At 44.8% G+C, this 25,664-nt stretch overlaps 1 protein-coding gene across 2 annotated transcripts in view; it reads left to right on the top strand.

Moving 5' to 3' along the window:
• CAMK1D (calcium/calmodulin dependent protein kinase ID) overlaps positions 1–13,315 on the top strand; it is a 227,809-nt gene extending 214,494 nt beyond the window's left edge. The window contains exons 9-11 of one of the 2 annotated variants that reach the window (XM_071734127.1): positions 788–875; positions 1,410–1,548; positions 9,203–13,315. In XM_071734127.1, coding sequence (XP_071590228.1) covers positions 788–875; positions 1,410–1,548; positions 9,203–9,204 — 229 coding nt within the window. In that variant the 3' untranslated portion in view covers positions 9,205–13,315. Of the gene's footprint in view, positions 1–787; positions 876–1,409; positions 1,549–5,368; positions 8,193–9,202 lie in introns of those variants that run through there. The other variant, XM_071734126.1, reaches the window with a different exon arrangement.
• Positions 13,316–25,664: the final 12,349 nt, after the last annotated feature.

Genomic DNA, 25,664 nt, shown 5'->3' with positions numbered 1-25,664 from the left:
AAAATGGATTTCTGAAAACATCCCATGCAACATAAGAGACAGACTTTGCTTTCTGGCTTTACCTGCATTGGGTAGCACTGACTACCCCAGCACATGGACTAACATCAGTCCACTATGGTGCCTATTTTGCAACAGATGCATTGTGGGGTTAAAAGAGTCTATAAAATATACTTGAAATAAGTTTACTGAAGATCTTGATCTTATCCAATCAAGAAACTGTACAAGATCAGTGAAGTTTTTAGGTTGACTGTTGTTCAGCTTCAGTTATCTGTGCAGCCTGTGCTGCTTTAGTGAGTGTCCATGTATCTGCCATACAGTAAATCTACATTAATCATGATGAATGGTTATGTACATTGCAGGGTGGCAGGAAAATCTCCAGTGCAGACAGAAATCAGACAGGTTGGAGTGGCTCTGGAAGCTGCTGCATGGTTGAGGCTAAAAGTAGGCTCAGCCTGTTGATGTTAAATCTTCAGATGTACAGAAAAAAAGAAGGTAGAATATTTTCTTCTAGGGCTGTAATGGTGATAAAAAGCAGCCGTGCACCAACAAAATAAGGTTGTACCTCTTTGTAAGTGCCAGACCTACAAGCCTTATCTCTGCTTGCTTTTATTGCCCCAGATTTTCCACCAACGCTGCCAGCAGAGAAAGTGGTGGGAAGTTTGAGGCCTTGTGTGAACGAAATCATCATCACTGCAGAAGGAATCTCATCTTGGATCAGCCTTCTCTGTGAGGAGGAGTATTCAAGGAGGGCAAAAGATCTAAAACTTGTCTTGTCTGTCTGTTTCAGGATTGCTGGTGATACAGCACTCAACAAAAACATCCACGAGTCGGTCAGCGCTCAGATTCGGAAGAATTTTGCAAAAAGCAAATGGAGAGTAAGTGACCTGTCCTCGGGGATGGAACTTAGACATATAACCCTGCTAACGTGGCAGCCATACAGCCACCCTTTCAGCATGTTAGTGCTTTTGTGGCATAAAATTTTGGTCAAAATAAGTGGTGGGTGGTGGGTGCTATTAACCAAATGTAGGAAACGTAATGAGCGTGAGGGGTGGGGTTGGGGCTGCTCATAGCTGCAGCATCAGCTGTTATGTGCAGAGCTGGGGTCAACACTGAGGGGGCACATGAAGAAACCTGGACACCCTCTGTGTTGGTGCAAGGAAGGCTGGTGTCCAATGTGACTTTACTTGTGAGCTGCTGCGTCCCAATGGAGTGCTGGAAGGAACAACATGGGTCAGGACCAGGGCAGAAATGGGTTGATATTGCTGTTTCTCACTTAGAAACTGGGTAAAGGCTGAAAGATGATGGACCCATCCACTTGTGACAAGTCTGAGTAGCCATGAGAGGAGCAAAAGTGATCTTTTCACCTCCAGTTTATTTATTTTTTCTTTGTCATTTTTGATGTTTTCCAGCAAGCGTTTAACGCCACGGCGGTCGTGCGGCACATGAGGAGGTTACACCTGGGCAGCAGCCTGGACAGCTCGAGTGCCAGCGTGTCCAACACCCTCAGCCTTGCCACCCCACTTCCCGACACGGCCACACGGAAAGATTGTGAGTAGCCAAGAGCCAAGAAAATTCCCCATTTTCTCCTTGCCCCCCCAGGCTGCAGTCCTCACTGCCAGTAGGTTCGCTTTCTGCAAGCAGGTGTTTAAAATAAGGACTGGAAAGGGACTGAGGCCTTTGTTTTTAGCTGGCAAAGAAAATCCTCTATTCAATTGGAAAAGTTTATGTATTTAAAACAAACAAACAAGCAAACAGATTCTTAGCTTGGTGCATTTTTGAGAGAAAAGCATTTTTTCATGTAGGGAAAACAGGCTTTCGCTTGGGAAAAAGACCCAGACCCCCACAGCAAAAAAAAGTTTTGTATTTGGTTGAAAGCTGAAAAAGTTAACTCAAACTGTTTATGTTTGATTTTCCAGTATTATGATAAGACATTTTTCTGTAAAAATTGGTTTACTTTCCATTTCCATTTTCCAAGGAGGAGACTGATCCTGCCGGTCTGACCCAACTTCCCTCTCCCTTGGCCAAATTAAGCTCCTGTACCAAGACCCTCGTTTGGCTGAGCAGGACTTGGACTCTGTACACCACAGGAGGGCTTGGCTGTCTGCCTTGGGTTTTATGTGCTGTAATTGAAATTTTGCAAGCTGCCTGATGGAGTCAGATCCTTGGGATACACATTTTTTCTGAATGGTACGGAAGGAGACATGGCACCTAAGGGATCATTTGGAAGACAGAAATGCTTCCTTTGCAAAGAAATCTATTTAATCTCTGGTTTCTGAGCATTTCTTTTATTTCTATCTGCCCATCTGCACAGAATTTTATATCACAAGTGGGATGTGGACTTCACTAGTAGAGGATATTATTCAGAGGCATAGCACCAAAAAGGAATGCTAATAGTTTATGGTGCAGCAAGTCAGTGCTTACTTCACTGGGGACTGAAATGGTTGTTTCTAGGCCATACCCCACACTATTCAGGATGGATTTCAGGTGGTGCCTCTGTCTGTCTCTGCCACACCTGCTTTCCAACCTCTGCTCCTTGACAAGGACATGTCACAGTGCCCACAGCTCTGGGCAAAATCTGGGGCTTCTCATGCTGTCATGGTCCTGGTTTCCTCCATAGCTGGGGTGGGATCTGCCTTCTGGGCAGATTTGGTTTTCCCAGAATTGGTTTTCCCAGCCTGTGCTGAGCCAGAGCAGAGCCTCTCCTTTGCATCCCAGACCTGGTTGGGATTCCTGCCCAGTGCCTGGTTTGCAACACCCAGTGCCACTCCTGCAGCACCTGCCCAAAAAGCATCACTGTGCCCCTGGCACACATCTGGCCTCTGGACTGGAGTGATGCAGCACTGACCTGCAGCAAAATGCTTCCACCCATGCACTGGCAGTGCAGCTTTATAGAAAACTTACAGGGAGAAACAAACCTCTATTTTGGTTCCTGCCCCAGTACAGCTAAGCTGGGCCCTAGTGAGGTCTAAAGGACCTGATGGAATGTTTTGCTGTTAAATTGATGGGTGATGAATCTCCATCCATCCATTTGATTCATCTCAAATGGTGTTAATTATTTGCATTTGCCTCAAGGAGTCTGAATAGTAATGGGAAGACATCTATGAACAAGGAGTGGGAAGAGAACAAAGTGTTTAACTGCTACAGAATCCAACAGGTCCCTGCACAGAATCTGGCAGTATTTTGTAATGTTGGAGAAGTCAACCAGGATATGGAGGATAAAACAAATGTGTTCAGATAGGTGAAGTTATTTTCACATCTGAAATATGAGGTAGAAAAGTACTGAAAGATGTCCAAGCATCCCAGGGTAAGCCCATCTTGCCAGACAATGCAGAAGAGCTTCCCTTCCTCAAATAAATAAACTAAAGAGTTAGGACATGCCCCAGAGAACCAGTGAGAGGAGGCAGCAGCAAATACAGAGAGTGATATTAAAAGGGAGTTGACTTGTCAAATGCCCTCCAAGTACCTCTAGTTGGGAAAAAAAGAAGGAGGTCTCTGTCCTGTCTCTTTCCTTCTCAAGAGTTTTCTCTGGGGAGAGATTTCTTGCACAAGAAAGATCCCATGCAGCAAGTTACAAGAAACAGCTGTGCCACCATTACAAAACATAATGCTGTCTGAGGCTATTAATAGACATTTAATGAGCTCTCCAAATAGTTTCAGATGCAGCAATTTCACATCATTGAAGACAATTAAATACAGCCTTTGCCTGAGAGTAGGTTATGTCAGGCTGCATCCTAATTCTGGTCTCTGTGTTGGGGCAGAGCAGAGGTGATGAATTAGGCTGGATTATGCTACCTGTTAGGAAAGTCAAAGTGAATCAGTCAGGATTTCTCCAGTGTATTGTCCTGATTCTCAGTCCATGCCTGGTTTATTCTGTTTAGACGTGACTGGACTGCCTAGATTAATTACAGCACCTAGAACTCTGTATTTTTAAAGTAACAGATAAATTGTAGCATGAAGCCAGGATGTCCAATGTTGATACTGCTGGGAAATGGGATGTGGCCAAGTGTAAGTCCAGCATAGTTATCCCTGAGGCTGAAATGCCTCCTTGAAGCACAGAAAAGTAGATAAAGCCAGAACAAGCATCAAAAAGATCCTGAGTAGTCAAGGGGCCATATCAACCCTCAGTCTGAGATTATATTAATGTAGGTTTCATGCATTTTTATTTCATATTTCACATTCATATATTCTTTATTCACCAGGCTGGAAAAATGACCTGTATTTCTAATCACTCTGAGTCTGCATCTTGACAGAACAAGGTGACTGTGTTGAGTCCCTGCTCAGTCCCTGCTTTCTCTCACTGGAGCTGCCTTTGCACACCAGTGCCTACAGGGCTGCCAGACTGCATGGACAGCTGCCCGTGCTGGCAAGACCTAAGGATCTCTCCAGTGGGGTCTCAACAGCCACTGGGAGAGGAGTAGCTCATCCATGGAAAGCTCTGGCAAGGATATATATTATTCCTCTTCATTAATGCTTTGCATAGGAACTGCTGACATGCTGAAGTAGTGAAATGCTGAGATTGTCATTCAAAATCCTGCCCACTTTGGGTTCTCAAGGGATATGCTTTGGAGGGTTTTGGTTTTTAAGCTGTGGTGAAGGGTTCACTTGATGTGGACACTTTCTATAAGCATTTTTGTTTATCTAACCCCCCTTTTTTCATAAAAAAATATGTCCTAAGTCTTTGATTAGTTCAAAAAGAACTGTCTGGGTGTGTTTTTTAGTCCAGATACTGAACCTACGTCAGCCTACATCTCTTAGCTGGAAGTCCTGGAGACATACCAGCAAAACAAGGAACCATGTAAGCTGTTGCTAGAATGATGTCCAAGTCATACAAATTTACATTCCCTGTAGGTTTACTGGAACTCATCAACAGATTTGACCCACTGTACTTTTTTATCAGCAGGTTTGCAGGATGCCTGGGGAAATTTTTTTAGTCCATGTGCAGAGTTCGTTCATTTAGCTAGAAGGCCATGATGAGAAGTTTAGTCATCTTTAACAAGCCCACAAGGAAAATTTCTCTGAGCAAGTACAATCCTGGAGAGATTTTTTTGAATCCCACAACCCTTTGTCTTCAGCCCCAGAAACGTGGACTCGGTCTGGTTGAACACATACCAAAACTGGACAACCAACTAATCACTGCAACACTGAGACTGCCAATGGTGGCATTAGGTGAACAGCCATGGGCCAGGAGGGCAGAAGATGCCCTGTGGAGGTACCCGGCTCAAGCCACTGCTGGAGGAAGAGCAGGAGCACCACCTCCAGCTGCCATCCATCCCCTCTGCTCTGTAGCGCTACGAGAGCATCTCAGCTTTGCCAGCGTTCCCACCTCCAAAAATAACATTTCTAACTGTGTTTCTGGCTTTCCTTTTAGGTATGTCTCCATCCACTCTCTGTAGTTTTGTTTCATCTGCTTCTTCAGGCGTTTCTGCAGTAGGAGGGGACCGGAGACCCAGACCCACCACAGTGACCACAGTGCACACAGGGAGCAAGTGAGAGCCGGGGCTGCGAGGAGCGGGCAGGGGGGGGCGGCCCCGCGCCCTCCCTCCCAGCCAAGGACTAGAAGAAAGAAGATTTTTTTATGGCCATATTTTATACTGCAATTCTGAAATGTTTCATTTATCACAAACTGCAATGACTCCAGGGGGAACGGATCTAACAGTCTCTGGTGCTGTACATATATATACATATATGAATATATATATATATATATGTGTGTGAGTCTAGCAATGTTCTAACTAATGAACCCTCATTCTTTTCCCCAGTGATTTACTCTTTTCTCAGTGTAGGTAACAGTTTATGTTGTTTTGGGTTTTTTTTTCATTAACTACGAACATCTCAACTGGATTATTTAAATAGAGATACTTTTCTGAGCATTATTTTTCTTTTTAAGAGTACTTCCAGTAATGTCCCTCCTTCCAGTTTGCTGGGGGGTTGGCTATTTCTGTAGGTAGGGATTGATGTTAACCTTGCAACATGGGAGGATTTCAATGGCATGACATTTCTTGCTCCTCAGATTGGACTGCAAGCCTGCCTGGCTTTAGCAGAACTTCTACTGCTCAGATTGAGAAACAGTTGCTTTCCCCCCACTCCTCCTCCACTCCTTCTTCTTGAAAGCCATGGCATGAGTTAGATTGTCACCAGCAGGTAGCCAGCTCATCCTTAGTCTAATTCCTGTAGTGCTGGGGATCTGCAGCACCCTTGTTTCAGAGGAGAGGCAGGTACATGGTGCCAGAGCCAAGAGCTGAGCTAATGAAATGACAGCACATTCTCATCCTTCAGCTCCTATCTCCTTCCAGTCACTGTGTACTGCAAGCAGAAGAAAAAGGGAAGATGTGGGGCTTGGAGTCGTAGTCATCCCCTGCCACTGACTCACTGTGCTGCCTTTGGGTGAGACATTTAACTCACCAGCCTTCTCCCAGCCTGTCTCTGCTGTGGCTGAATCCAGCCTGAGCTCTCCATGCCAGAGGTGTTGAGCTCCTCAGGGCTTTGCCTGGTGTTACTGATGCTCAGGTAGCCAAAACTGAGTATCAAAAACCAAACAGAAAAGTTTGGACCTTGCCCTCTTCATGTCTGGGTTTCCCTCCTGGGGAGTGGGGTGACACTTGCACCTCTCAAAGAAGCACTGTCAGGTTCTTGGGTGCAAAGTGCAGGATTTGATGGAGTGTTGCTGCATCACACTCAGCTTTGTCTGGGAGCTGGCAAGGAGCTGGGAAAGCAGGACCTCACCAGAAGGCAACAGGCACTTGCAGGTGCAGTGGTGGCACTGCCTCACCCTCATCCCCAGAAGCTCGTATACAAAAGCAACACCAATTTCCCCACTTTTTCATGACTGAATACGTGCACTTCCCAGGCTCTGTGTGCTGGTTCATCATTTAGGAACAGCCACCATGACTGTTGAGCAGATGGAAATAGTAGAAGGGAACAATTCTGCCCAGATTTACCAAAGGGCTCCAGGTTACTTCCACACCATTTCCATCTGTGATTTTCTTTGGAGCAGGAGGGATGGGAGGCAGGCATTCTTCCCCAGCTTCTGGGAGCCTCTTGCACCCCAGATGGGTCCATCCCCAGCCAGAGGCACAAGCCATTCCCTACAGCCTGCCCTGTTGCCATGCTCACCTCATTTGTCTTGCACAAAAAATCGTGATAGCCAGTCACAGACACAGGTGAATATATCAGGCAATAGTGACCATCCTGGGAAAAGCCATAAGATCTGCATTTTTCACTGAGGCTTCAAACTCCTGCTTCAGCTTCAGCCAGCTGGCATCAACCAACAGAGCTGGGATTTCATCCATCATCATCATCCAGCTCTAAAAAGCTGGAAAAGCAGGTGGCAATGAGCACTGACTCTGAAATAGCCTCTTCTTCGGTGGCACTAAAAGTTGTTGCCCCCAACAGATCTCCCATTTCCTTGGTATTAAGCTGCTCCCCACTTTTGGAGGATTGTGGCACATCTGAGTGAGCCCCTGGGACCCCCAGTCCCCTCCATAGTGTTGGCAGCAGGCAGAAGGGCTTCAGCTTCAACTTCTTATGTTAGGAAAAATGACAGATATTGGTCTCCTTGCAGTTTGAGGCAAAACTCCATATAATTTCCCTGGTGAGGGAATTTCCCTGGTGACCTAGATTTGGGCAGATAGCAGGGCAAGGGATCTCCTTGCTGCAAGTCTCTCCCTTGTCCCCATCCCCAGACCACTGCCACCATATACTCGTGTCCCATTGACAAAGAGTAGGAAGAACTTTATTGGCATCTACCATCAGGGCTCTTTATGGTTTGATGCAAAGGTGTCTGAAAATAAGTATATATGATTTAAATTCATTCTAAGGCCACCTTATTTTGCCAGGCTGAGTAAGGAAGCATCAGTTTCAGAGAGACTCCTATCCCAAGAAATTCAAGTTGTTTTGAACCCACGTGAGCCCAGCTGGCCTATTCTGCTCCAGTTGCATAGACATATAAACAGGCAGTCCTCCAGTCTGGAATCAGTGGAGTTCCCCACATTTACACACACACACACACCCAAAAGCAGGATTTCATCAGGGAATGTTTTCTTCTTTGCACAGTTATTTCAAAGATGAGGGCTTGGTGTTCCCTCTCTGCCTTCTCTTCTGAAACCTGAGGTCTGGTTTGAACTTGATGTAGTTGCCTGAGAGAAAATAGATCATCCAAATGTATCTTGCAGGAAAACAAACAAACAAACAAACAAACAAACAAAAACAAACAAAAAACAACAACAACAAAAAAAAAAACAACAAAAAAAAAAAAAAAAAAAAAAAAAAAAAAAAAAAAAAAAAAAAGAGGAAAGCAAATGGATTTCCTGCAAAGCAAAGAGCAGTGATGGGGGCAAAGGCAGATGTCCTGCAGATGGGGGGGATCCCATACACCAGCTGGCCCTCCTTGCTGGATGCTTTCTATGGGTTTTTATTGTTGGGAGAGGTGTTCTTTCCTTCCATATGTGGAACCAGTAATATTTGGTGTAGTTCAGTAATTTGGCTTGCTAGCAACTACTGGGATTTTAAGACCACACCCAGAAACACTTAAAAGCAAAATTTCTACATTCTTCTACAATTTTGGGTGGTGGGAAAGTCCTCTTTTGTATCAATGAAACACAACTGGAGACCTGAGCAAGGTTTAGCATATTCTTAGAGACCTCTCCTGTCATTGAGTCTTGAAGTATCTCTTGGTTAAAACTTCTCAGTTTAAATCTGAGCAAGTAAGTTAGCTGGGATGACTTATCTGGGCTGTATTTATGGAGGGGACTGGAAACATTTGCCTCTTGGCAGCACAGCCTGGTATGGCCAAGGATGCTCCAGGGATGCTCCAGTGCTGTTGTGTGTCCTTCCCCTGCCCTGCCCCACCTCTTCTCAGCCACTCTCACAAGTGAATGCAAAGCCAAAAGTAAATAATGTGTGCATGTGTGGAAAGGGCTAATAATAGCCCAATGTAGAGCATTCAAACCCAATCCCCAACTAGCCTTGACATGAAGGAGTGGGTAGAAAAATCCTTCTGGGTTCTTTCCCAATGGACTGTCCTACTGAAAAATGTGTGATTTACTCCTCACATGAGGACTTCAGCCTGGACTCACCTCTCTGTTACCCTTTTCTGCTTTACTTTACTGGCACCGATGTTTTCTTCCTTTGTAACTTGTTTTCCTCAGCTCCTTCCCCTTCTTTTTCTTTGCTTGCAGCTTTGATTGTTGATTTTTACCTCCAGAGTCACAGAGGCCATCTCTGATGCCTGCAGCACTGCTCTTGCTGGGAAAACAAAACCAAAATCCAGAAAACCTCCAGCTGGCCCCTTAGCCTGCAGAAGTTGTGAGGACAGGCTGCCCGTGAACTCTGCGAGCTGAAAGTCAGTGTTGCAGTGGCAGGGGCTTCTGCTGCTGATCTTGCATGTGACTTCATTCCCAGTGCATCCTAACTTTCTGCTGGATCACCCCTTCTGCAGCACGAAATGGATCCTGGCCCTGCAGCACTGCTAGTGGGGAAGTAGGAGTACGGGGAAAACCTGGCAGTGATGCTTTCCTGGGACTGTGTTACTCTGCTGGTGATGCCTCTTCTGTCCTGGTTGCTATTGTACAGGTGCCATAAGAGTAGTGGGTGCAGAAAAAAAAAAAAAGTTTAAAAAAAAAAAAAAAAAAAAAAGTAGGATTTTACCTATGCCTTGTGTGTCTGTTATGGTTGTGGTGCTGAAATAAAACTGAGCAATGACAGAGATTTCTTCCTGAGATGAATCAAACCACAAAAAAGGGATCAGCCCACTGGTAGACATCTCCATGTAGTTCTGCAGTAGGCATTAGATAGGGGTTTCTGCTGTGCATGTGTTCTGCATACCTCCATGGCTATTGACAGTATTTTTTCTAGAACCCCTGAAGGACTTCAGGAGTTGTCCAAAGGTTTTCCCAGCCCCAGGATCCAGCACAGACCCTGATCTCTGGCTTTTCTCCACAAACCCTTTGTAAACCAGAAAATGGCCTCCAAAAGTACCCAAGAAATGCAGTGGCAGCCAGCCCTGAGGCTGCTGCTTCATTGAGCGTGATCCTCAGACAATCCTCTAGGGAAAGCCAGATATTTTTTTTAGTTATTGGTGGGCAGGGACAATATTGTCCTTTGATGTGAACTTGGCCATTAAGCAGATTGGATATAGGAAAACCTGAGCTATTAATTCCCCCTGTGGTAACAGCTCTAGAGCAGAGCAGCACTGCATTAATACTACGTAAAAATACCAGATTGACTTTGCCAACATGACCATGCAGACTGTAGCCTCTTGCTTTTGCTCTTTCTAAAGAGTCAGGGGATTCATCTGCTGGCAAAATAACAGTTTTTAGACTCAGCCCCGAGGTACAGAAGTATCTTCCTTTCAGACTATGGAAATTCCTATTTAATGCAATTACTTGCATTCTTGCTCTCTGTTTATTGGGGCCTGAATGCAACCCAGAAATTATTCATGGGAAGGGCATTTTGCCTTCATTATCATGCTTATTTGCACCAGAAACTTGATGCTGAGAGTTATAATCATTCAAGCAAAAAGCAGAAGCACACATGGAGACTACAGCATCCAAGGAAAACAGTGTCAAAAGCAAACTTGGAGGATTAGTTGGCGAATCACTGTGAGCAATGGCTGAGTGAGGAGATGGCAACCTGCTCACAAACATTGCAGGAATAGTGTTTCCCCTGGTAAATTCCAGATTTCTTGCCCAGCAGCATGTTTTATGCAATCTCTTTCATTTTTCCCCGCATGCCCTGCAATTTTCCCCTGGGTCCTGCCTTCCCATCCTCTCTGCTGGGGTGGTCCAGTCTCTGTGACATATGTGTGTGTGTGTGTGCACGTGTGTGTGTGTGTTGCTGCCCCAGGAATCCCAGATCCCACCGATGGGAGATCAGGAATTGGTTCAGGTTTCTTGGTCTGACTTCGCACGGTTGGGCCAACGCTGTGTAAATAGTGTTTGTGGTGGAGGATAAAGGCTCTTTACTCCAGACTCTGGTTTTCAAGACCCCTTCCTCACCACTTACTGTGCCACTGGTTTGTCCAGGTAGATATTTTTTTCCTCTTCTTCATAAATTATGAGGTCAGAAGAGCGACTCTGACATTTTTCTATGCTCCAGAGTGGCATTGGGGCACGTACGCTCACAAGCGTTGTGAAAAAAACACTGCTGAGCTAATGATGCCATCAAATGTCCAGTAGATGCATGATGCTCAACTGCATGTATTAAACTGCTGCTCACTGTTTCTGTATTTCCCAAGCCTTTTCTTTATGCACATTCAACCCAACCTTTTCTTCGAGGGGTTTACTTCTATGTTTTGCTTTTAAATGACTCGGTGTATCTGTAACTCCAAATCCGTCGTTAAGTTTGAGTAAATGCAAAAGCTGATGTTTTGTAAACAAGATACTGCAAAGCCTGGTAATGTATTTTTGTCTTTCTGTTGAATGCCCTGCAGCATGTACAGGAAGAGTCACCATCCAGAGCAGTTTAAAACCATGCAGCAGTCACATACACGTATCTAAAAACAGGGAGTCAGGAAGGGGAGGGTCCCTTTCTGAAAACAAAGCTTAAAAATTTGATCTGCATCAAAAAATTCCTTCCCTGAGTTGCTAATGCTCAGGGCTACCACGAAGCATGTTGGTGTGTCTCTTTTTTCTTTTTTCTTTTTTTCTTTTTTCTTTTTTCTTTTGGTTTGTTTTTCTTAGTCAAAGGATAGACTGGTTTACTCAATTCATAGTATTTTTCTCTCCCTACAAAATATTTGTTTCTCACCTGCTGCATAATGAACTGTGTTTTGGGGACCAAGATGCTGTGATTATTTGCCTGCACAAAATAGGGCAGGGAGCTGAGCTAATTATTCCATCCTTTACAAAGCATCACCACATAAATAGTAACATTTAATCTTTGAGCCTCCATTTAGTACCATTTATCCATTACCATTAACCATTTATCCATGGAAGAGTTTGGTATAGTACTTTTCCTTCTTTCTCATGGAAATGGTGTCCTTGCCTTCTCATTCCTTAGTCATTGACCCATTTTCATTTCTGCTGGTCTTTCTAAGGCAGGGTACAGGGTGGCCACATGATACCTTCAGTTCATCTCATTCTCCTGTGGGCATCAGCACTGGGCATTGGTCCCAGCTCCTGAGTTGTTGCTATGTTAGTGTGAAAGAGACACTGAAACAGGTTGCCCAGGGTTATTGTGAATGGATTTGGAACATACCTGGAAGTGTTAAAGCCAGGTTGGATGGAACAACCAGGTCAGGTGGGATGCATCCCTGACTGGGGGCTGGAATTAGGTGATCTTTGAGGTCCTTTCCGACCCAAACCATTCTATGCTCAAATTCCCAGTACTCAAAGCAGAGCCCTCTGAACTGGCTGGAATATTGCTCTGGGCTCCTGGCAAAGGCATGCCAGCCAGTCCTTGGGAATTATGCAAGGAACTTCTCTGTGGTGGCTGAAAGCATGGAGAAGTCTTGCATCCACCTTCAAGGGTGGTGGTGCTCAGCCAGGATGCTGTGCCACTGCTGAAGCCCTGTGTGGCTGCATTAAAAAAAATTCATCATTAATAATGGTTGTAAATCAGCCTGAGTTCACTAAGGCAGCACATGATGCAAGGCTTCATGATGAGGTGGACCTGTGCTGTGGCTCCTGGTGTGGGTGACCTCCCAGGGGAGTGCTCAGGGTAGCTCTGAGCTTTTCCATCTCCCATCTGCATCCCCTGAGCCCAGTGTGGCATCACAGATGCTGTGCTGCAGCATGAGCCCCAAAGGAAGAGTGTGGAAGGTTGAAGCTCAGTGGGAGCTATGGTGTGACTGATGTTTCTGGTCAACACATCAGCATCCTGTTGTTCATTGGCCTTTAGTTGATAAACAGCATTTTGGTCAGTTTGGGCCTTTTTTTTTTTTTAGTGTTTCATTTAGGTCAGCAAACAATGAAAAAAAAGCCCAGTCTGCCCAGACTAGTGACTCCCCAAATATCCCCAACTGTAAACCATCTCTCAGTTGACTTTTATTGAAAATACAAGCATGTTTTTCTACAAAGGCTTAAATCTTAATCGAGGAATGTCAGTGTGCCTACTGTTGCAGGTCTTGTGATTGATACAAGTTTATAACAGCATCCATGTCCAAAAAGATGGGAGAATGTGTATTTACTCCATGCATGTATTAAGGCATTGCAAAAGTTTTATCTGCATAATGAGTTTGCAGTACTGCAAATTGTTAATGGGGCTTGTTAAGTGGTTCTCTGCCTTGACAATCACCTATACATATCGAGATTTCTATCATAATGACAACTTAAAGGGGTGACTAATTGTTTTCCTCCAATAAATCCAATTAAATCACCTTGATGTGAAGTCTGATGTTTGTGAGTGCCTAAGTCTCCAGCCATCTGCAAGAAAGGGAATGAGTAATTCCTGTGGCTGCTCCACTTGCTCTCTTGTGTTTTGTGCAACTATGACCTTTTATGTTGCCAAGAAGGAATGTGAGAGGTTTTTTTTTCCCAATTTATTACATACGGAAATGGATAACAAAGATGTTTTGTCTCTCAGTTTCCTGAAGCTGCCACTGGAAGACGTGTGGAGTGTCAATATACTGAGACAGGGCTGTCTCCTGGGGCCTGAGAAAAATTGAGTAGGGCTGAGAAGAGGAGATGCAGTTGTTGGAGACTGCTGCCCCGTGGAGCTGGTGATTAACACAGCCTGTGATGGGCACCATGCAAACAGATGGGATTTTTGCTCATTTTTCTGAGTCCCTCTGCAATCAGCTCTCCATGGGCTGCTGTGTGTGCTCCATCATTGGTTTCCTTTTTCTCCTGACCATGTTCCTGCTGTGTGTTCTGACACACTAGAATGCAATCCACTTCAAGAATAGCTGGCAAAATCACTACACCCAGACAAGCATTGCTGAGCACCCAGCAGGAAGGCAGCCCCATGCTTGAGGTCAAAGCCAGATGGTCTTAGACATCAGGTTCAATAACAGCTGAAATGAAGAGTAAGCATTAATGGCCACCTGCACAACATAAAGAGAAAGGTGAACTGAAACTGATTTTATATTGTGAATTAAGAAACAACTACCAGAACAAATCTGATGACTATTTCCAATCTGTGATGTGCAGCAGTGGCCACAGAACTAGGCTTGAATGGTGCATGGTAGCAGGAGAGATGAGGGGACCTTCCCTTTGAGCTCTGGAAATGCACATCCACAGAAAGGAACATATTTGGAAAAGCTGATCCATGTACAAAACAGCTGGCATGGAGTGGGACAGAGGTGAAGGGTAACACTGAGGTATACACATGATTTGCAGGGTAAGAAAGAACAGGAGATCCTTAGGAAGTCTGCTCATGTGTGACACGTCAGAACCTTGAGCATCCCTTCCCACTCAGGACCACACTCCCACCTGTGTAAGATAGATCTGTCCTGGTTTGGCTCAAATTCTGCAGACTTAGAGTGGTTGAAGATCTATCCCAGGTCCCACCATGCAATTAAAACTTGACCAGGAAAACCTTCTCATGTCATGGTTTTTAAATTTCAGCTTCCTCTGTAGGTTCCATAATCACTGAGCTTTTCCTGGCTCCCAGTAGGACAGGGCAGATGCTCACCACAGAACCAAAAAAATCCTGATGCTGTAAGATGGGCTCTTGAGGCCATGTCAGTAATTACTTGATCTTCGTGTGATTTCTTCACTGGTACAGCCTCAGCAAGAGATTCTTGGCTGTTTGTAATAAATGAGATAAAACATAAGTGCAGAGAAGCCAAAGGGACAAGATTGAGATGATGCTATAGAAAATATTATGCTTGCAACCTTGCCAAGGTCCACAGCCATGTGTGCACTGGAGGAAAGGGGACCATCCTCATTTTGAAGGCTTTCTGAGGACTGGTTTGCACTGAGGGTCTGGCTTATGACATACATCAGTGTTCCTTCATGCTTCATGTTTCTTCATGAAATACCAAGCTCATTTCTCAGCTCCTTTGCTCTTCAGCACTGTCCCTCAGCAGAACCAAGGCCCCAGCAAGCATCACTGGGCTGTGGGCACCTCTTCTGCCAGTCAAGAGGAGTTCTGCATGAAGCAGAGCAGGTGCTCAGATTCAAAGACCATCCATGCTCAGCAGGGATAGACCTCCTGTGGGTCACAGCCCCCACGTCCAGGTGATGATGATGATGATGAGACATTCTGCAGAGGGCTTTCAGTCACAGCCCCTCTTTCCTTGGAGGTAGACAGTCTTACCTACAAGGTTACCTACAAGGAACACTACAGTCAGTTGTGCCTGAATTGAATTTTATCCTTGAGGCCACACGTTCCTTCCTTCCAGCTGGTCTGTGCATCCACAAAGCCACAGTTTCAGGTATGGGCTTCTGAAGATACCTTAGGGGGCTCCATGAGGAGAGGAGATGGGCCTGTGATGCTCCAGAACCATCCTAGGACACCATAAGCTGCCACAGGGACAAGGTGAATTGCCATTCCCATCATATTATGCATCCTCTCAGAGCTGGACATGTCTGAGGTGTCTGTTCCACCTTCATCCCTGTAGGTATCTGCTCTGCCCAGCACAACTGAGTCTTGTTTTGGTGGTGCCTCTTAAGAATTACTGTGATAATAACTTTCTTTTATAACTGTGGGGTTGGGGAAGGAGGACCATCTGGATCAGTTTTTCCAGTATTCAACTGAGTATTTCCAGATTGCTTGGTGTTTGGACTTTCTGGATTACATTGGGATAAATTGACTTCCAACTGCTTGCTTGCCCTTAATTCAAAAGTTTCTCTTTTTTTCATCTTTGGGGTTTTTTTTGTTTTATAATCAAAACATTCTGATACAGCCAATTAAAGGTCCCTTTACCTTCTTCATGAGTGTTTTGTTTAGAGATATTAAAAATAATAATAATAATAGGAGAGCTCAGCAACAATTTGTCACTCCCAATAAACTCATGAGCTTTGTGCTTTCTTTGGCACCATTTCAGGTCTTGTATATTTTCCATTTTCTTTCTGTAGGACAGATGCAAGAACCTCCCTTTGCAGTCCAGCAGTGCATAATAATAAACCAGAAATGCACAATAAATCTCAAGCAGCTACTTTTCTTGTTGGAGGCCAGCTGGGCAGGTACTCTTCCCACTGAGGAGCCACACACCTCACCTTTATAGCAAGCTCCTTCAAGTTTGTGTTTGCTCAAAGCAGCATTTTTTCAAATCCCTGACCCCCTGCAGGTCGGTGTATTCCTAATTGGATCAGACCCCTGGGCCACCACAAGAGGAAACTCTGCCACTCAAGTTACAGTTGTGGTGAACTCAGGCTGAGCTTCAACAGGGGCTGGTGGATAGGATCATGTCTTAATAGAAAGGTACATGATGGACACACACTAGAGTTGATGTATGTGCAATAAACCACAATACAATGTAATTTGTAATTAAATTTAAATAATTTATAATTATTCTATTCTAATAATGTCTCTGCCAGACAACATGGCATAAACTGAAGCTTTGGGACCAGGCTACAGAGAGAAATGTGCCTTTTTAGTACTCCAGTGGTAGGATGTTGCCATGTGTTTCAAGTGAGGAAAGAAGAGAACCTGCTTTCAGGTGCTTTTTGGTAACAATATCTAGAAAGAGGATTCAGCTATGTTCAGGCTAGGGCTGTATTCTTAAGATGATGTTTAACTTGGCTGCCACCAAACATGCCAACATCAGAGTCCACTGCTGAGTAAACTGACAGTCACCTTGGAGACTCATGTTCAGGGACTTCCAATTCCTCTTCCCTCCTGAAGTATTTGTCCATACTCATCCCTGGTGTGCTTTGCAGGGATCTCAAGACACAACCACTTAATGGTTGAGGTTGGTGGGAACCTCCTGAAGGTCGTCTGGTCCACCTTCTTCTGCTCAGCAAGCAGGGTCACCTAGAGCAGGTTTCTCAGAACCATGTCCAGGTGGCTTTCAGTATCTCCAAGGATGGAAACTCCACAATCTCTCTGGTCATGGGCTTTGCCAGCCCAAGGCAACAACAGCATTGACTGAACCTTCACTAACAAATCCAGACAAGGTACAAGGTAGTTAAAGATCTCAAGGAGCAAAGAAAGAATTCAGTTTTTACTATCAACATTCACCCTCTGTTTTCCTTTTTTTTTTTTTTTCCCACAAAGCAGATCAGTGTCTTTGGAAATATGTGCTGATAAGGTCAGCAGTCTAAATGCTTTCCTGAAGAACAACTTGCCATGAAGTTGGTCATTCATTTGGTGTAGAAAAGCCACACTGAGCAGCAGGTGCCATGTGTCTGTTTTCCAGTGGTTCACATTAAATCTACAGACAGAACCAACTGTTCAGAAACTCCACTGGGAGAAAGGCAAAGACTTTCAAGAAAGAGTCAACAGCTGTGGTTAAGGATTTGTTAGCAGGACACCCAGGTGCTTTAGTGATCTCTGCAAAGGAGATGATGACAGACCAGTGAGATGGTTTAGCTCCAAACGTGACTGAACAAAGAGACCTGGTCCTGACACCCATGCCTGGCAGTCACCATGCCCAGGGCTACTCACAGACACCTCATGGCCTGGGAGGGCTGTTTTGCTGTGCACCACCCCAGCAATGCTGACAGGCCTGTACCAGGCTGTTCCCATCACCAGTAAGTTGGTTGTAATAAGATGAGATGGGGACCTCGACTGGAAAGTATTTCATTCTTTAAATTCTCCTGTGGCAATGGTAAGACAGTAATTCTGTTTAGCATCAGTCTCATAACTTGTTTTGATTATCTATGGCTTTATGGTGGTGATTTAAACCCAATGATTTATTGATTCAGTCTTAATTGGGTCCTGAACTGGGTCATTGCATCATTCTATCTTTAATTGCTTTAATGAAAGTCTAGCAAATTAGGCTGGTAATATGATTGCTTAGAGGGATTTTTGCCTGTTCATGCTTCTTAATGAAATCCATAAAAAGTGGAAAAAAGGAATGAGCTTATCCTGCTGAATTGCTATTTGTATCGTGGAGCCTTAGTGAAATTCAGAAAATCAATCTGCAGTGCCCTTGGCTCTTCCTCCAAATTCGTGTCCTCAGAAAGAGAAAACTTTGTGCACAAACTCTGCACATCAGCACAGCTGCACAGAAGAGGAATTGGTGGAAGAAAATGGTGAAATGTGAAGCTAAAATGTGGGTTCCAGTTCCCTCTTTTCAGCCTTCCTTTAACTTTGCATGGAAATCATTTAGGAGAAGACCTAAAACCCTACTTAGATCCCAAAAGTGAACTTTCAGCCCAGTAGCTAGAATGCAGCTTAAGAGTCCCTCCTGTTCTGAGAGCCCAAATCTGTGTGTGTTTTGAAGTCATTCACCATGCCCAAAAAAGTTTGTTTCATGCCCTTTCCTGGCAGCTTGGTGCTCAGATGAACATTTTAGGCATAGGATTTGGCAGAACCTGTGAGAAGGACCTAATGTCCCTACTGTCTGTCATGACATCCAGGAGAAGCAGCCTTGGCCATCGTGGGTGCCCTCCATCCCCTCTGGGTACCCCCACTGCCTGCACAGCTCCTCACCACCTCCTCCCCAGTGAAATTTCCAGCAAGGCTGCTGCATCTGCAATGCATTTCCCACCCCCTCAAGAGCTCTGTGTTGCCAAAGCTGCCTGTAATTCCTTACAGTTTAGTGTCCCTCCTGTTGGATGGCTGGAAATCTGCTGCTTCTTCCCATTCCTCATCAGAGAAGAGCCTGTATTGCATCTCACTTGATGCTGCTCCTGCTGCAGAGTAAATATCATCACTTCTCTGCAGTGCAACCCCCCCACAAGCCCTGCTCCTACACCCCAAAGCCTGTTCCAACAAAACATGCAAAGGATCTGCTCCTAGATAAAAGTAGTGGAATCAAAGAAAATCTGCCAATAATTAAAAAAGACCCAAATTTAGCACACGGCAGATGTGGAATGCAAAGTTCAGAGCAGTTTGATCCCCAGTGTGACAATGCTTTTTTTTTTTTATCCATTTAGCAGAACAGGGATTTTTGTCTCTGCGTGGGCTGGAAAGTTTCCCCTGTTATTAATTAAAACAGTGTGATTACTTTTTCCTTTCTCCTGATTATCCCCTGAGCTAAGAGCTGGGTACCTGTCATGGGTGCTCAGAGGGCAGAACTAACCTCACCCTCTGACCAGGGCTGGAGCTGGAAGCTCAACAAATGTCCCTGGGGTGCCCACAGCTCTGACTGCACCACCACACTGTGCCAGGGACATCTTAGAAGCTGCTTCTGTCCCAAAGTGTCTGAATGTGCATTTTCAAACTGTTGATGCTGGTGGAAAAAAAAAAGAAAAAAAAATCTTCCATGATGAAGTGGGCAGGGTCTGTGTCCACTGCAGGATGGTTTCATGTTTGTTGCCTTTGTCTCATGGATTTTGTGCCTTACTGGATTGGTTTGGGAGCCACACAAGCGGATGCTGAGAGGGTGGACTTGCTTCCTTGCTTTTGCTCCATGACCATGACAGCTGAGACAATGTGCTGGCCTCTTGTAGCAAACAGCATCTGCTCCAGCTGTGTTTGGAGAGGGACCTGGCTGCTGAGTGAGCCCTGTGTAGCCACAAGGCTGGACGTGCATGATTGTACTCACAAGGAGGAGGCTGGGCAAGAGATGTCTGAGGTCTTGGGCAGTTGCCTATGAGGGTCATGTTTAGTGTAGGAGCAGGGCTGGTGGGGGGGTAGCACTGCAGAGAACTGATGATATTTACTCTGCAGCAGGAGCAAGCATCAAGTGAGATGCAATACAGGCTCTTCTCTGATGAGCAGTGGGAGGAAGCAGCAGATTTCCAGCCATCCAACAGGAGGGACACTAAACTGTAAGGGATTACATGGACCATCTTCACCCCACCAGTGCTGTGCTGAGAGGCAGCAATAAAGCAGGATTTAGCCCAGCAGCCTGGTCTGTCTCTGCAGGTCATGGTCTCCCCACTCAAGGTGACTCTTCAGTTTGGGGAGCTCTGTGCTGCCAGTGATGTGGTGGCTGCATTGACCACCTCACACTGTCCAGTCACCATCAAAACCTTTGGACAGTCTCCACCAGAGCCCCTGTTCCTTTTCTGTGGGGTTTGCAGTCTGGTTCCATAACTAGACCCTGGTCTCTAATCTATAGGAAACAGTTTCCCACTTATTTTCTTAAATGACCTTATTGCTGCTGCAGGGGTTGTCTATCAGGTTATTCCAGATTTCCTGCATGGCTTGGGTGGCAGTTCTGAAATGTAGTGGAAGACTGAAGGAACACTGGAAACTTAAGGTTATGCCTTCTTGTATGTCAGGTATTATTAGATCACACACTATGCATCCCTCCCAGTGCTCAGCAGCTCAGCATGTGCTGTTCCCAGGGATCAACGTGGTAAATGCCATTGCCCAGGGAAGTGATATCACTATTGCCTTGTGAAGGTGAGGTGCTGGGAGGGATGTGTGTAATTCTCCATCTCGGATGGATTTGATATCCTAATGATGTCTGACTGATGCTCAGGATGCTCCTGATGTCTGACTGATGTTCACAATGTTGTTGTCCTGACAAATCTCATCCAAGTGCTTTATTGGAGACATCTGGCCTAGAATCATAGAACTGGTTAGTTTGGAAGTGACCTTTAAAGGTCATCTAGTCCATCCCCCATGGGGAATTTGAAGATGATTCTCCCAAACTGCTCTTACCAATTTGTCTTCCTTGTTGCCATCACCTTTCAGTGTCCTCCTGCCACCCCAGCCAGCAGCTCCCTCCTTGCTTTAGGGGATGGATTAACCTATTTCAGCTCAGGCACTCTCCAGCTCACAGCCCTGGTTCTGATGGGCCATTTAAGGGTAAGTGCAGCCTGTGATGCCTCCTGTTTACTGCAACTATTACCTGCTTGTTGGAGGCAGATGGATTCTCAGGGGACCATCTCAAACAACAGGACTAGGAGCAAAAGAACTTGGTGCTGTCATGGTTTCCTGTGTCATTTTTAAGTCAGCTGAGCTTTCCTGGTGCCACAGGCTTCCACGGGTGGAAAGCAGACTTGTTCCCCTAGATCTCAGTGGAAATGAAGCCACAGCTATTGGGTTTTGACCAGACTCTCTGTATGGGAGAACTTCCAGATCAGTGGTGGTCTCCCTCTCCTTTAGGGTGAGGCACCAAGTGTGTGGCAATAGATGATGGGCTGCCCTGGTGATTAAGGATGCAGACATTAGCTACAGACATTAGTTTCTGGCAGAGACTTTTAGCAAATGGCACCACCTGGACCATCCTATTGCAGGGCATTACCCTATTGAAATGCTGGGAGCCCACCAGTGGTCAGTACCAGGATGGTCCAATAAGACTGGCACAGTGAAGCTGGTTAAGAGGAAGACATGGGGCTGAGTGTCTGCAGCTTAAGAGCTCTTAACCATCCATTATAGCCTGCCTGAACTGGGGTGGAAATACTAGACTTGATATAAAAATGTCCCTATCAGACCCCAGATCTTTGCTCTGAAGATGGTGGTGGTAAAAAAAAAAAAAAAAATTAAAAAAAAAAAATCAACAAAAATATTTAGAGAAAAATAAATTGGGTTTCAGTTGCAGACAGCCCCAGCAATGATTTGAGAGTTTGGAAACTATTTTTTCCATGGACAGAGGCAGAGACTGGCACCAGCATGGAAACTTTCAACCTGAACTGTGTAAACACAGCTACTGGAAGTGCTGTAAAATCACAGCTGTCCCTTTCTCCTGGCCTGCAGTGCTGGTTCCAGCCCCATTTATAAGATCCATTTCCTGAGGCAGGAATTATCTTTTCACCTTGTGTTTGTGGGGAGTAAAATGAAGCCCTCATTTTGGGTCTGTGGAGAAGAATAGATGTAGGAAAGAATAGATAGTAATCCTAAAGCTAGCCTCAGTCCCCCAGATATGCACAGGAGCAGAGAGAGATCAGGTTTTAAGATGTATTTTTATAATACAGAAAAAGTTTACTCCACTGCCAGTTTCCAACTTACACTATACCAATTGGTGCATATTGCAATTTCTAACATCTCTGAAAAAAATAACTTGAAGAGGACATAACCCATGATCTGTTTTCCTCCAGCAAGAGCTGCTTTTCCTGGCATCAAGAAATGGGAAAAATAATTTATTGACAACAGCCTTTGACATTTCCTCTTCCTTATCTCCTGAGGCCAAGTCTCCAGCTAGCAGGGCATTTCAGAACTAATCATAAAAGAAATATTAAAAAGAAGAAGCCAAAACCATTGCCCTGTTCCCATGGAAATGCATGGGAACAGTTCAAGGGAGCATCTCTGGGCAATGCAGTCATGTGTTTGTCCTTGAATGGGGAGCAGAGATCAGGCACCTCATCTCCTCCCTTCTCTGCCTGGGCTTTGCTGGCATGGCAGGTCAAATAAATCCCATTTGCCTTGGAAGCTCTCTGCTTTTCTCTGGGCAGGGAAAATGGAACAGAAATGTCATCTGAAACATAATAATAAGTGTTTGGGACAAGCTGCTTCTCCGAGCTTTCCTCCTCCCTTCTTGCCTGGTCTGGCCCTTCCCTTGTGTCCCCAGGTGGGTTGGTGCAAGGGTCACTCTGTCCTCTTCCCAAGCCACCAGCAGCCCTGTGGGAACATCTCTGTCCATCTGCTCCTTCCCTGAGAGAGGTCAAGAAAGAGATGATGAAGTTGGACTGTGAAGGTTGAGAGAAGCATGGCCAGCAGGTTGAGGAAGGTGATTCTTCCCCTCTGCCCCACTCCCCTGAGAGCCCAGCTGCTGTACTGCATCCAGCTCAGGTCTCCTCAGCATGAGAAGGGTCATGGAGCCATTGGAGCAAGGCCAGACAAGGGCCAGGAAAATGGTCAGAGGGCCTCTCCTATGGATACAGGCTGAGAGAGCTGGAATTGTTCAGCCTGGAGAAGAGAAAGCTCCAGGGAGACCTTTGGCAGCCTTTGAGTAGCTGAAGGGGCTACAGGAAAGCTGGGGAGGGACTTTTTCAAAGGGCATGGAGAGATAATGAGGGAGGAATGTTTTCAAACTGGAACAGGGTAGGTTTAGGTTAGACATTAGGAAGAAATTCTTCACTGTGAGGGTGGTGAGACACTGGCACAGGTTGCCCAGGGAAGTTGTGGCTGCCACACCCCTGGAAGTGTTCAAAGCCAGGTTGGTGGGGCTTGGAGCAACCTGGTCCAGTGAAAGGTCTCCTTGCCCATGCAAGGGGGTTGGGAATAGATGATCTTTAAGGTCCCTTCTAACCCCAAAAACTCCACGAGTCTATGAATAACCTGAAATATTTTTTACTTAGACTTCTGCTCCTCTATGACTATGAATTTAAAAGCAAACATACAAGCTCCCTTGTTGCTCTGTAAGAAGGTAATGAAATGCCTCTGAAGCCATTTTTCTGCCCAGGGTCTGATACCCAGGGAGTAAAAGCCCTGATTCTAGCTGGTGGTCCAGGAGTTGCCAAGACAGTCTCAGGAGGAGAAGCCATCAGGCACCTCAGGAGTGGAGTGATGCCACCAAGCCCATCCTATGGGAAACCAATCAAGCCACCAAAAGGTGATTCCTTGGAGAGACAGCATCACTCCTGTCCCCCTGCATCTGTGTTGTGCTTTCCTCCCCAGGGATGCTCCAGTGCCACCTGGGCAATGCCTGTTGGGATGACTGATGGCACAGCTGATGTGACAGGAGCCAAGGAGCATTCCCGGTGAAGATCCATGTATTCTGGGACATACAATCCACTTACTGTGTTTGTTTTTGGGGATCAGAACATGCCTAGACCCAGGCAGATCTTGGAATTGATGTTTCAGACACAAAGCAATGTTTCTGTGATTAAATTAAAATAATTAGGGTTGAATGGGGAGGCAAATGAAATTTCCTTGCAATTACTTGGATTTGCTATAAGAAAGAATGACACAGCTTGTCAGTTTTACCTGCTCTCCTTTTATGTTTTTCCTCCTACTTTTAGCAATTAATTTGGGCTCATTTACCTCATTAATGAGAGATGACCTAGCTTGGTGAGAAGCTCTGTGTGTTCCAAATGGGCTTTACTGATACAGCTCTGAAACACTGATGTGCTCTCCTGATGTTCAGTTCCAGAACTGCCTTCTCCTAAACCCCAAACAGAATAACATGACTGATTCCCTAAATTATTGTTCAAACATATGGAAATCATTTTTCTCTCAGTGGGTCTGATGTTAAGAAGCAAAGCAAGTTTCTGACATTGTCTGCTCTCCATAAATCCTCCTTTACTATGTGATTCTCCATGTAGAACTGTGAAATCAGGATGATGCTTGGGATTTAAGAGAAAATAATACTGCTTATTTGATGCATTTTGCTCTATAAACACTCATTTAAAAAACAAAAAAAACAAAACAAACAAAACCCCAATCATACTACAGAACCCAGCTCCTTCAGCCTTTCGCATTTAGTGACTGATACCAGCTCAGAGCATCTCATTTTGTGTGAAAAGAACAAGACTGTTTTTCTTTGCCCTGTTAATATTATTTACATTACATTGAATTTCCTTTATTTTTGTTGTCAGTCACAGACTCAGCATCACCCAGCCAAGTCTGTATTTTGTTACTCTTTGTGCCCATTTGTTCTCTGTCCTTGCAATTCATTACTGTGCATCTTGCTCCTTCACTTCTTCTTGTCATCCACTGGATCCATCAGGAAAAATTAATTTTGGCCATGAGAACATCCCTAAATTGCTCCACAGGTGCCAAAAAAACCTTTCTTGCCTCCAGTTCAGGCCTCATCTTCTCTGGGAACCCCTAGCACTGGTCCTGCAGGTGTCCTGGCAGCCTTTAGGTTCCTGATGTGTTTGCAATAGGAAATGTTATTAATTTGTAAAGCATCTTGGAACTTACAGGGGGCTGCCACATTTGGTGTTGTTTCTAATTATTTTCTCTCCTCTTTTTAACACTTCTGCTTTCTTTTTTTTTTCTCTCTCTCTCTTTTTCTTTTTTCCACAGGATATTTTTTGAGTTTCCATGCCATCCCATCAAGCTCTGCCAACATCCCCTGCACTTCTGCACCTCAGTCTCTCCCATGTAGGTCCTCAAGAGGAACATACTCAATGAAGCCTTTCACATTCATTTGGAAAATGGCATAAAATTTTCCCCTTTTTGTGGTTTTCCAGATAAATTGATCGCTGATCCACCTATAGAGTGGGTCTAAAAATTACTGGTTTTGCCAGGCTGTGTGTGATGGTACCAACCTGAATGGATGTGACCCAAATTCCTCTTCATGCTCATGTTCCTTGCCCAGAAACCTTCCTGGTCACTCTGTGGGTACTGCCACCAGCAGGGACAGACACAATTGTGACATTTTAATAGCACTTTTATTTGGGTTTGGTACCCCTTGTTACTTGGTGGGAGGGTTAACCTGTGATCTAATCTGACTGCCAGTCCTTATCTCTGGAAATGGTCCAAAACCAAGCAGAAATTTGTGGAAAAAACTCAAGAAAATTACCTTTTTTTTTGATTTTGCACCCAGAGGGGATGGGGTCTGGGTTGCATTCAGATTTTGCATTTTGTGGATTTGTTTCTGTTTCTTTGCAAAATAACAAAATCTCTCACAATACTGACAAGGAGAACAAAATAGTTCACTTTTTCTCTTTTTTTTTTTTTTTTTTTTTTTTTTTTTAAGTGAGAGAAAGGGGAAAAATAGGAAGAAAATTTCAATATTTTCATCAAGAGTCAAAAATATCAGCCAAAAATTTTTTTTTCAATATCTATGCTTGGAAAATTTGTAAAAATAGCAAAGATGAAGCTATATTAAC

Source organism: Heliangelus exortis, chromosome 1 (assembly GCF_036169615.1).
Source record: "Heliangelus exortis chromosome 1, bHelExo1.hap1, whole genome shotgun sequence".
Taxonomy (NCBI): domain Eukaryota; kingdom Metazoa; phylum Chordata; class Aves; order Apodiformes; family Trochilidae; genus Heliangelus; species Heliangelus exortis.
The sequence above is the reverse complement of the archived record's forward strand: the minus strand, read 5'-3'. Positions and strand labels throughout refer to the sequence as shown.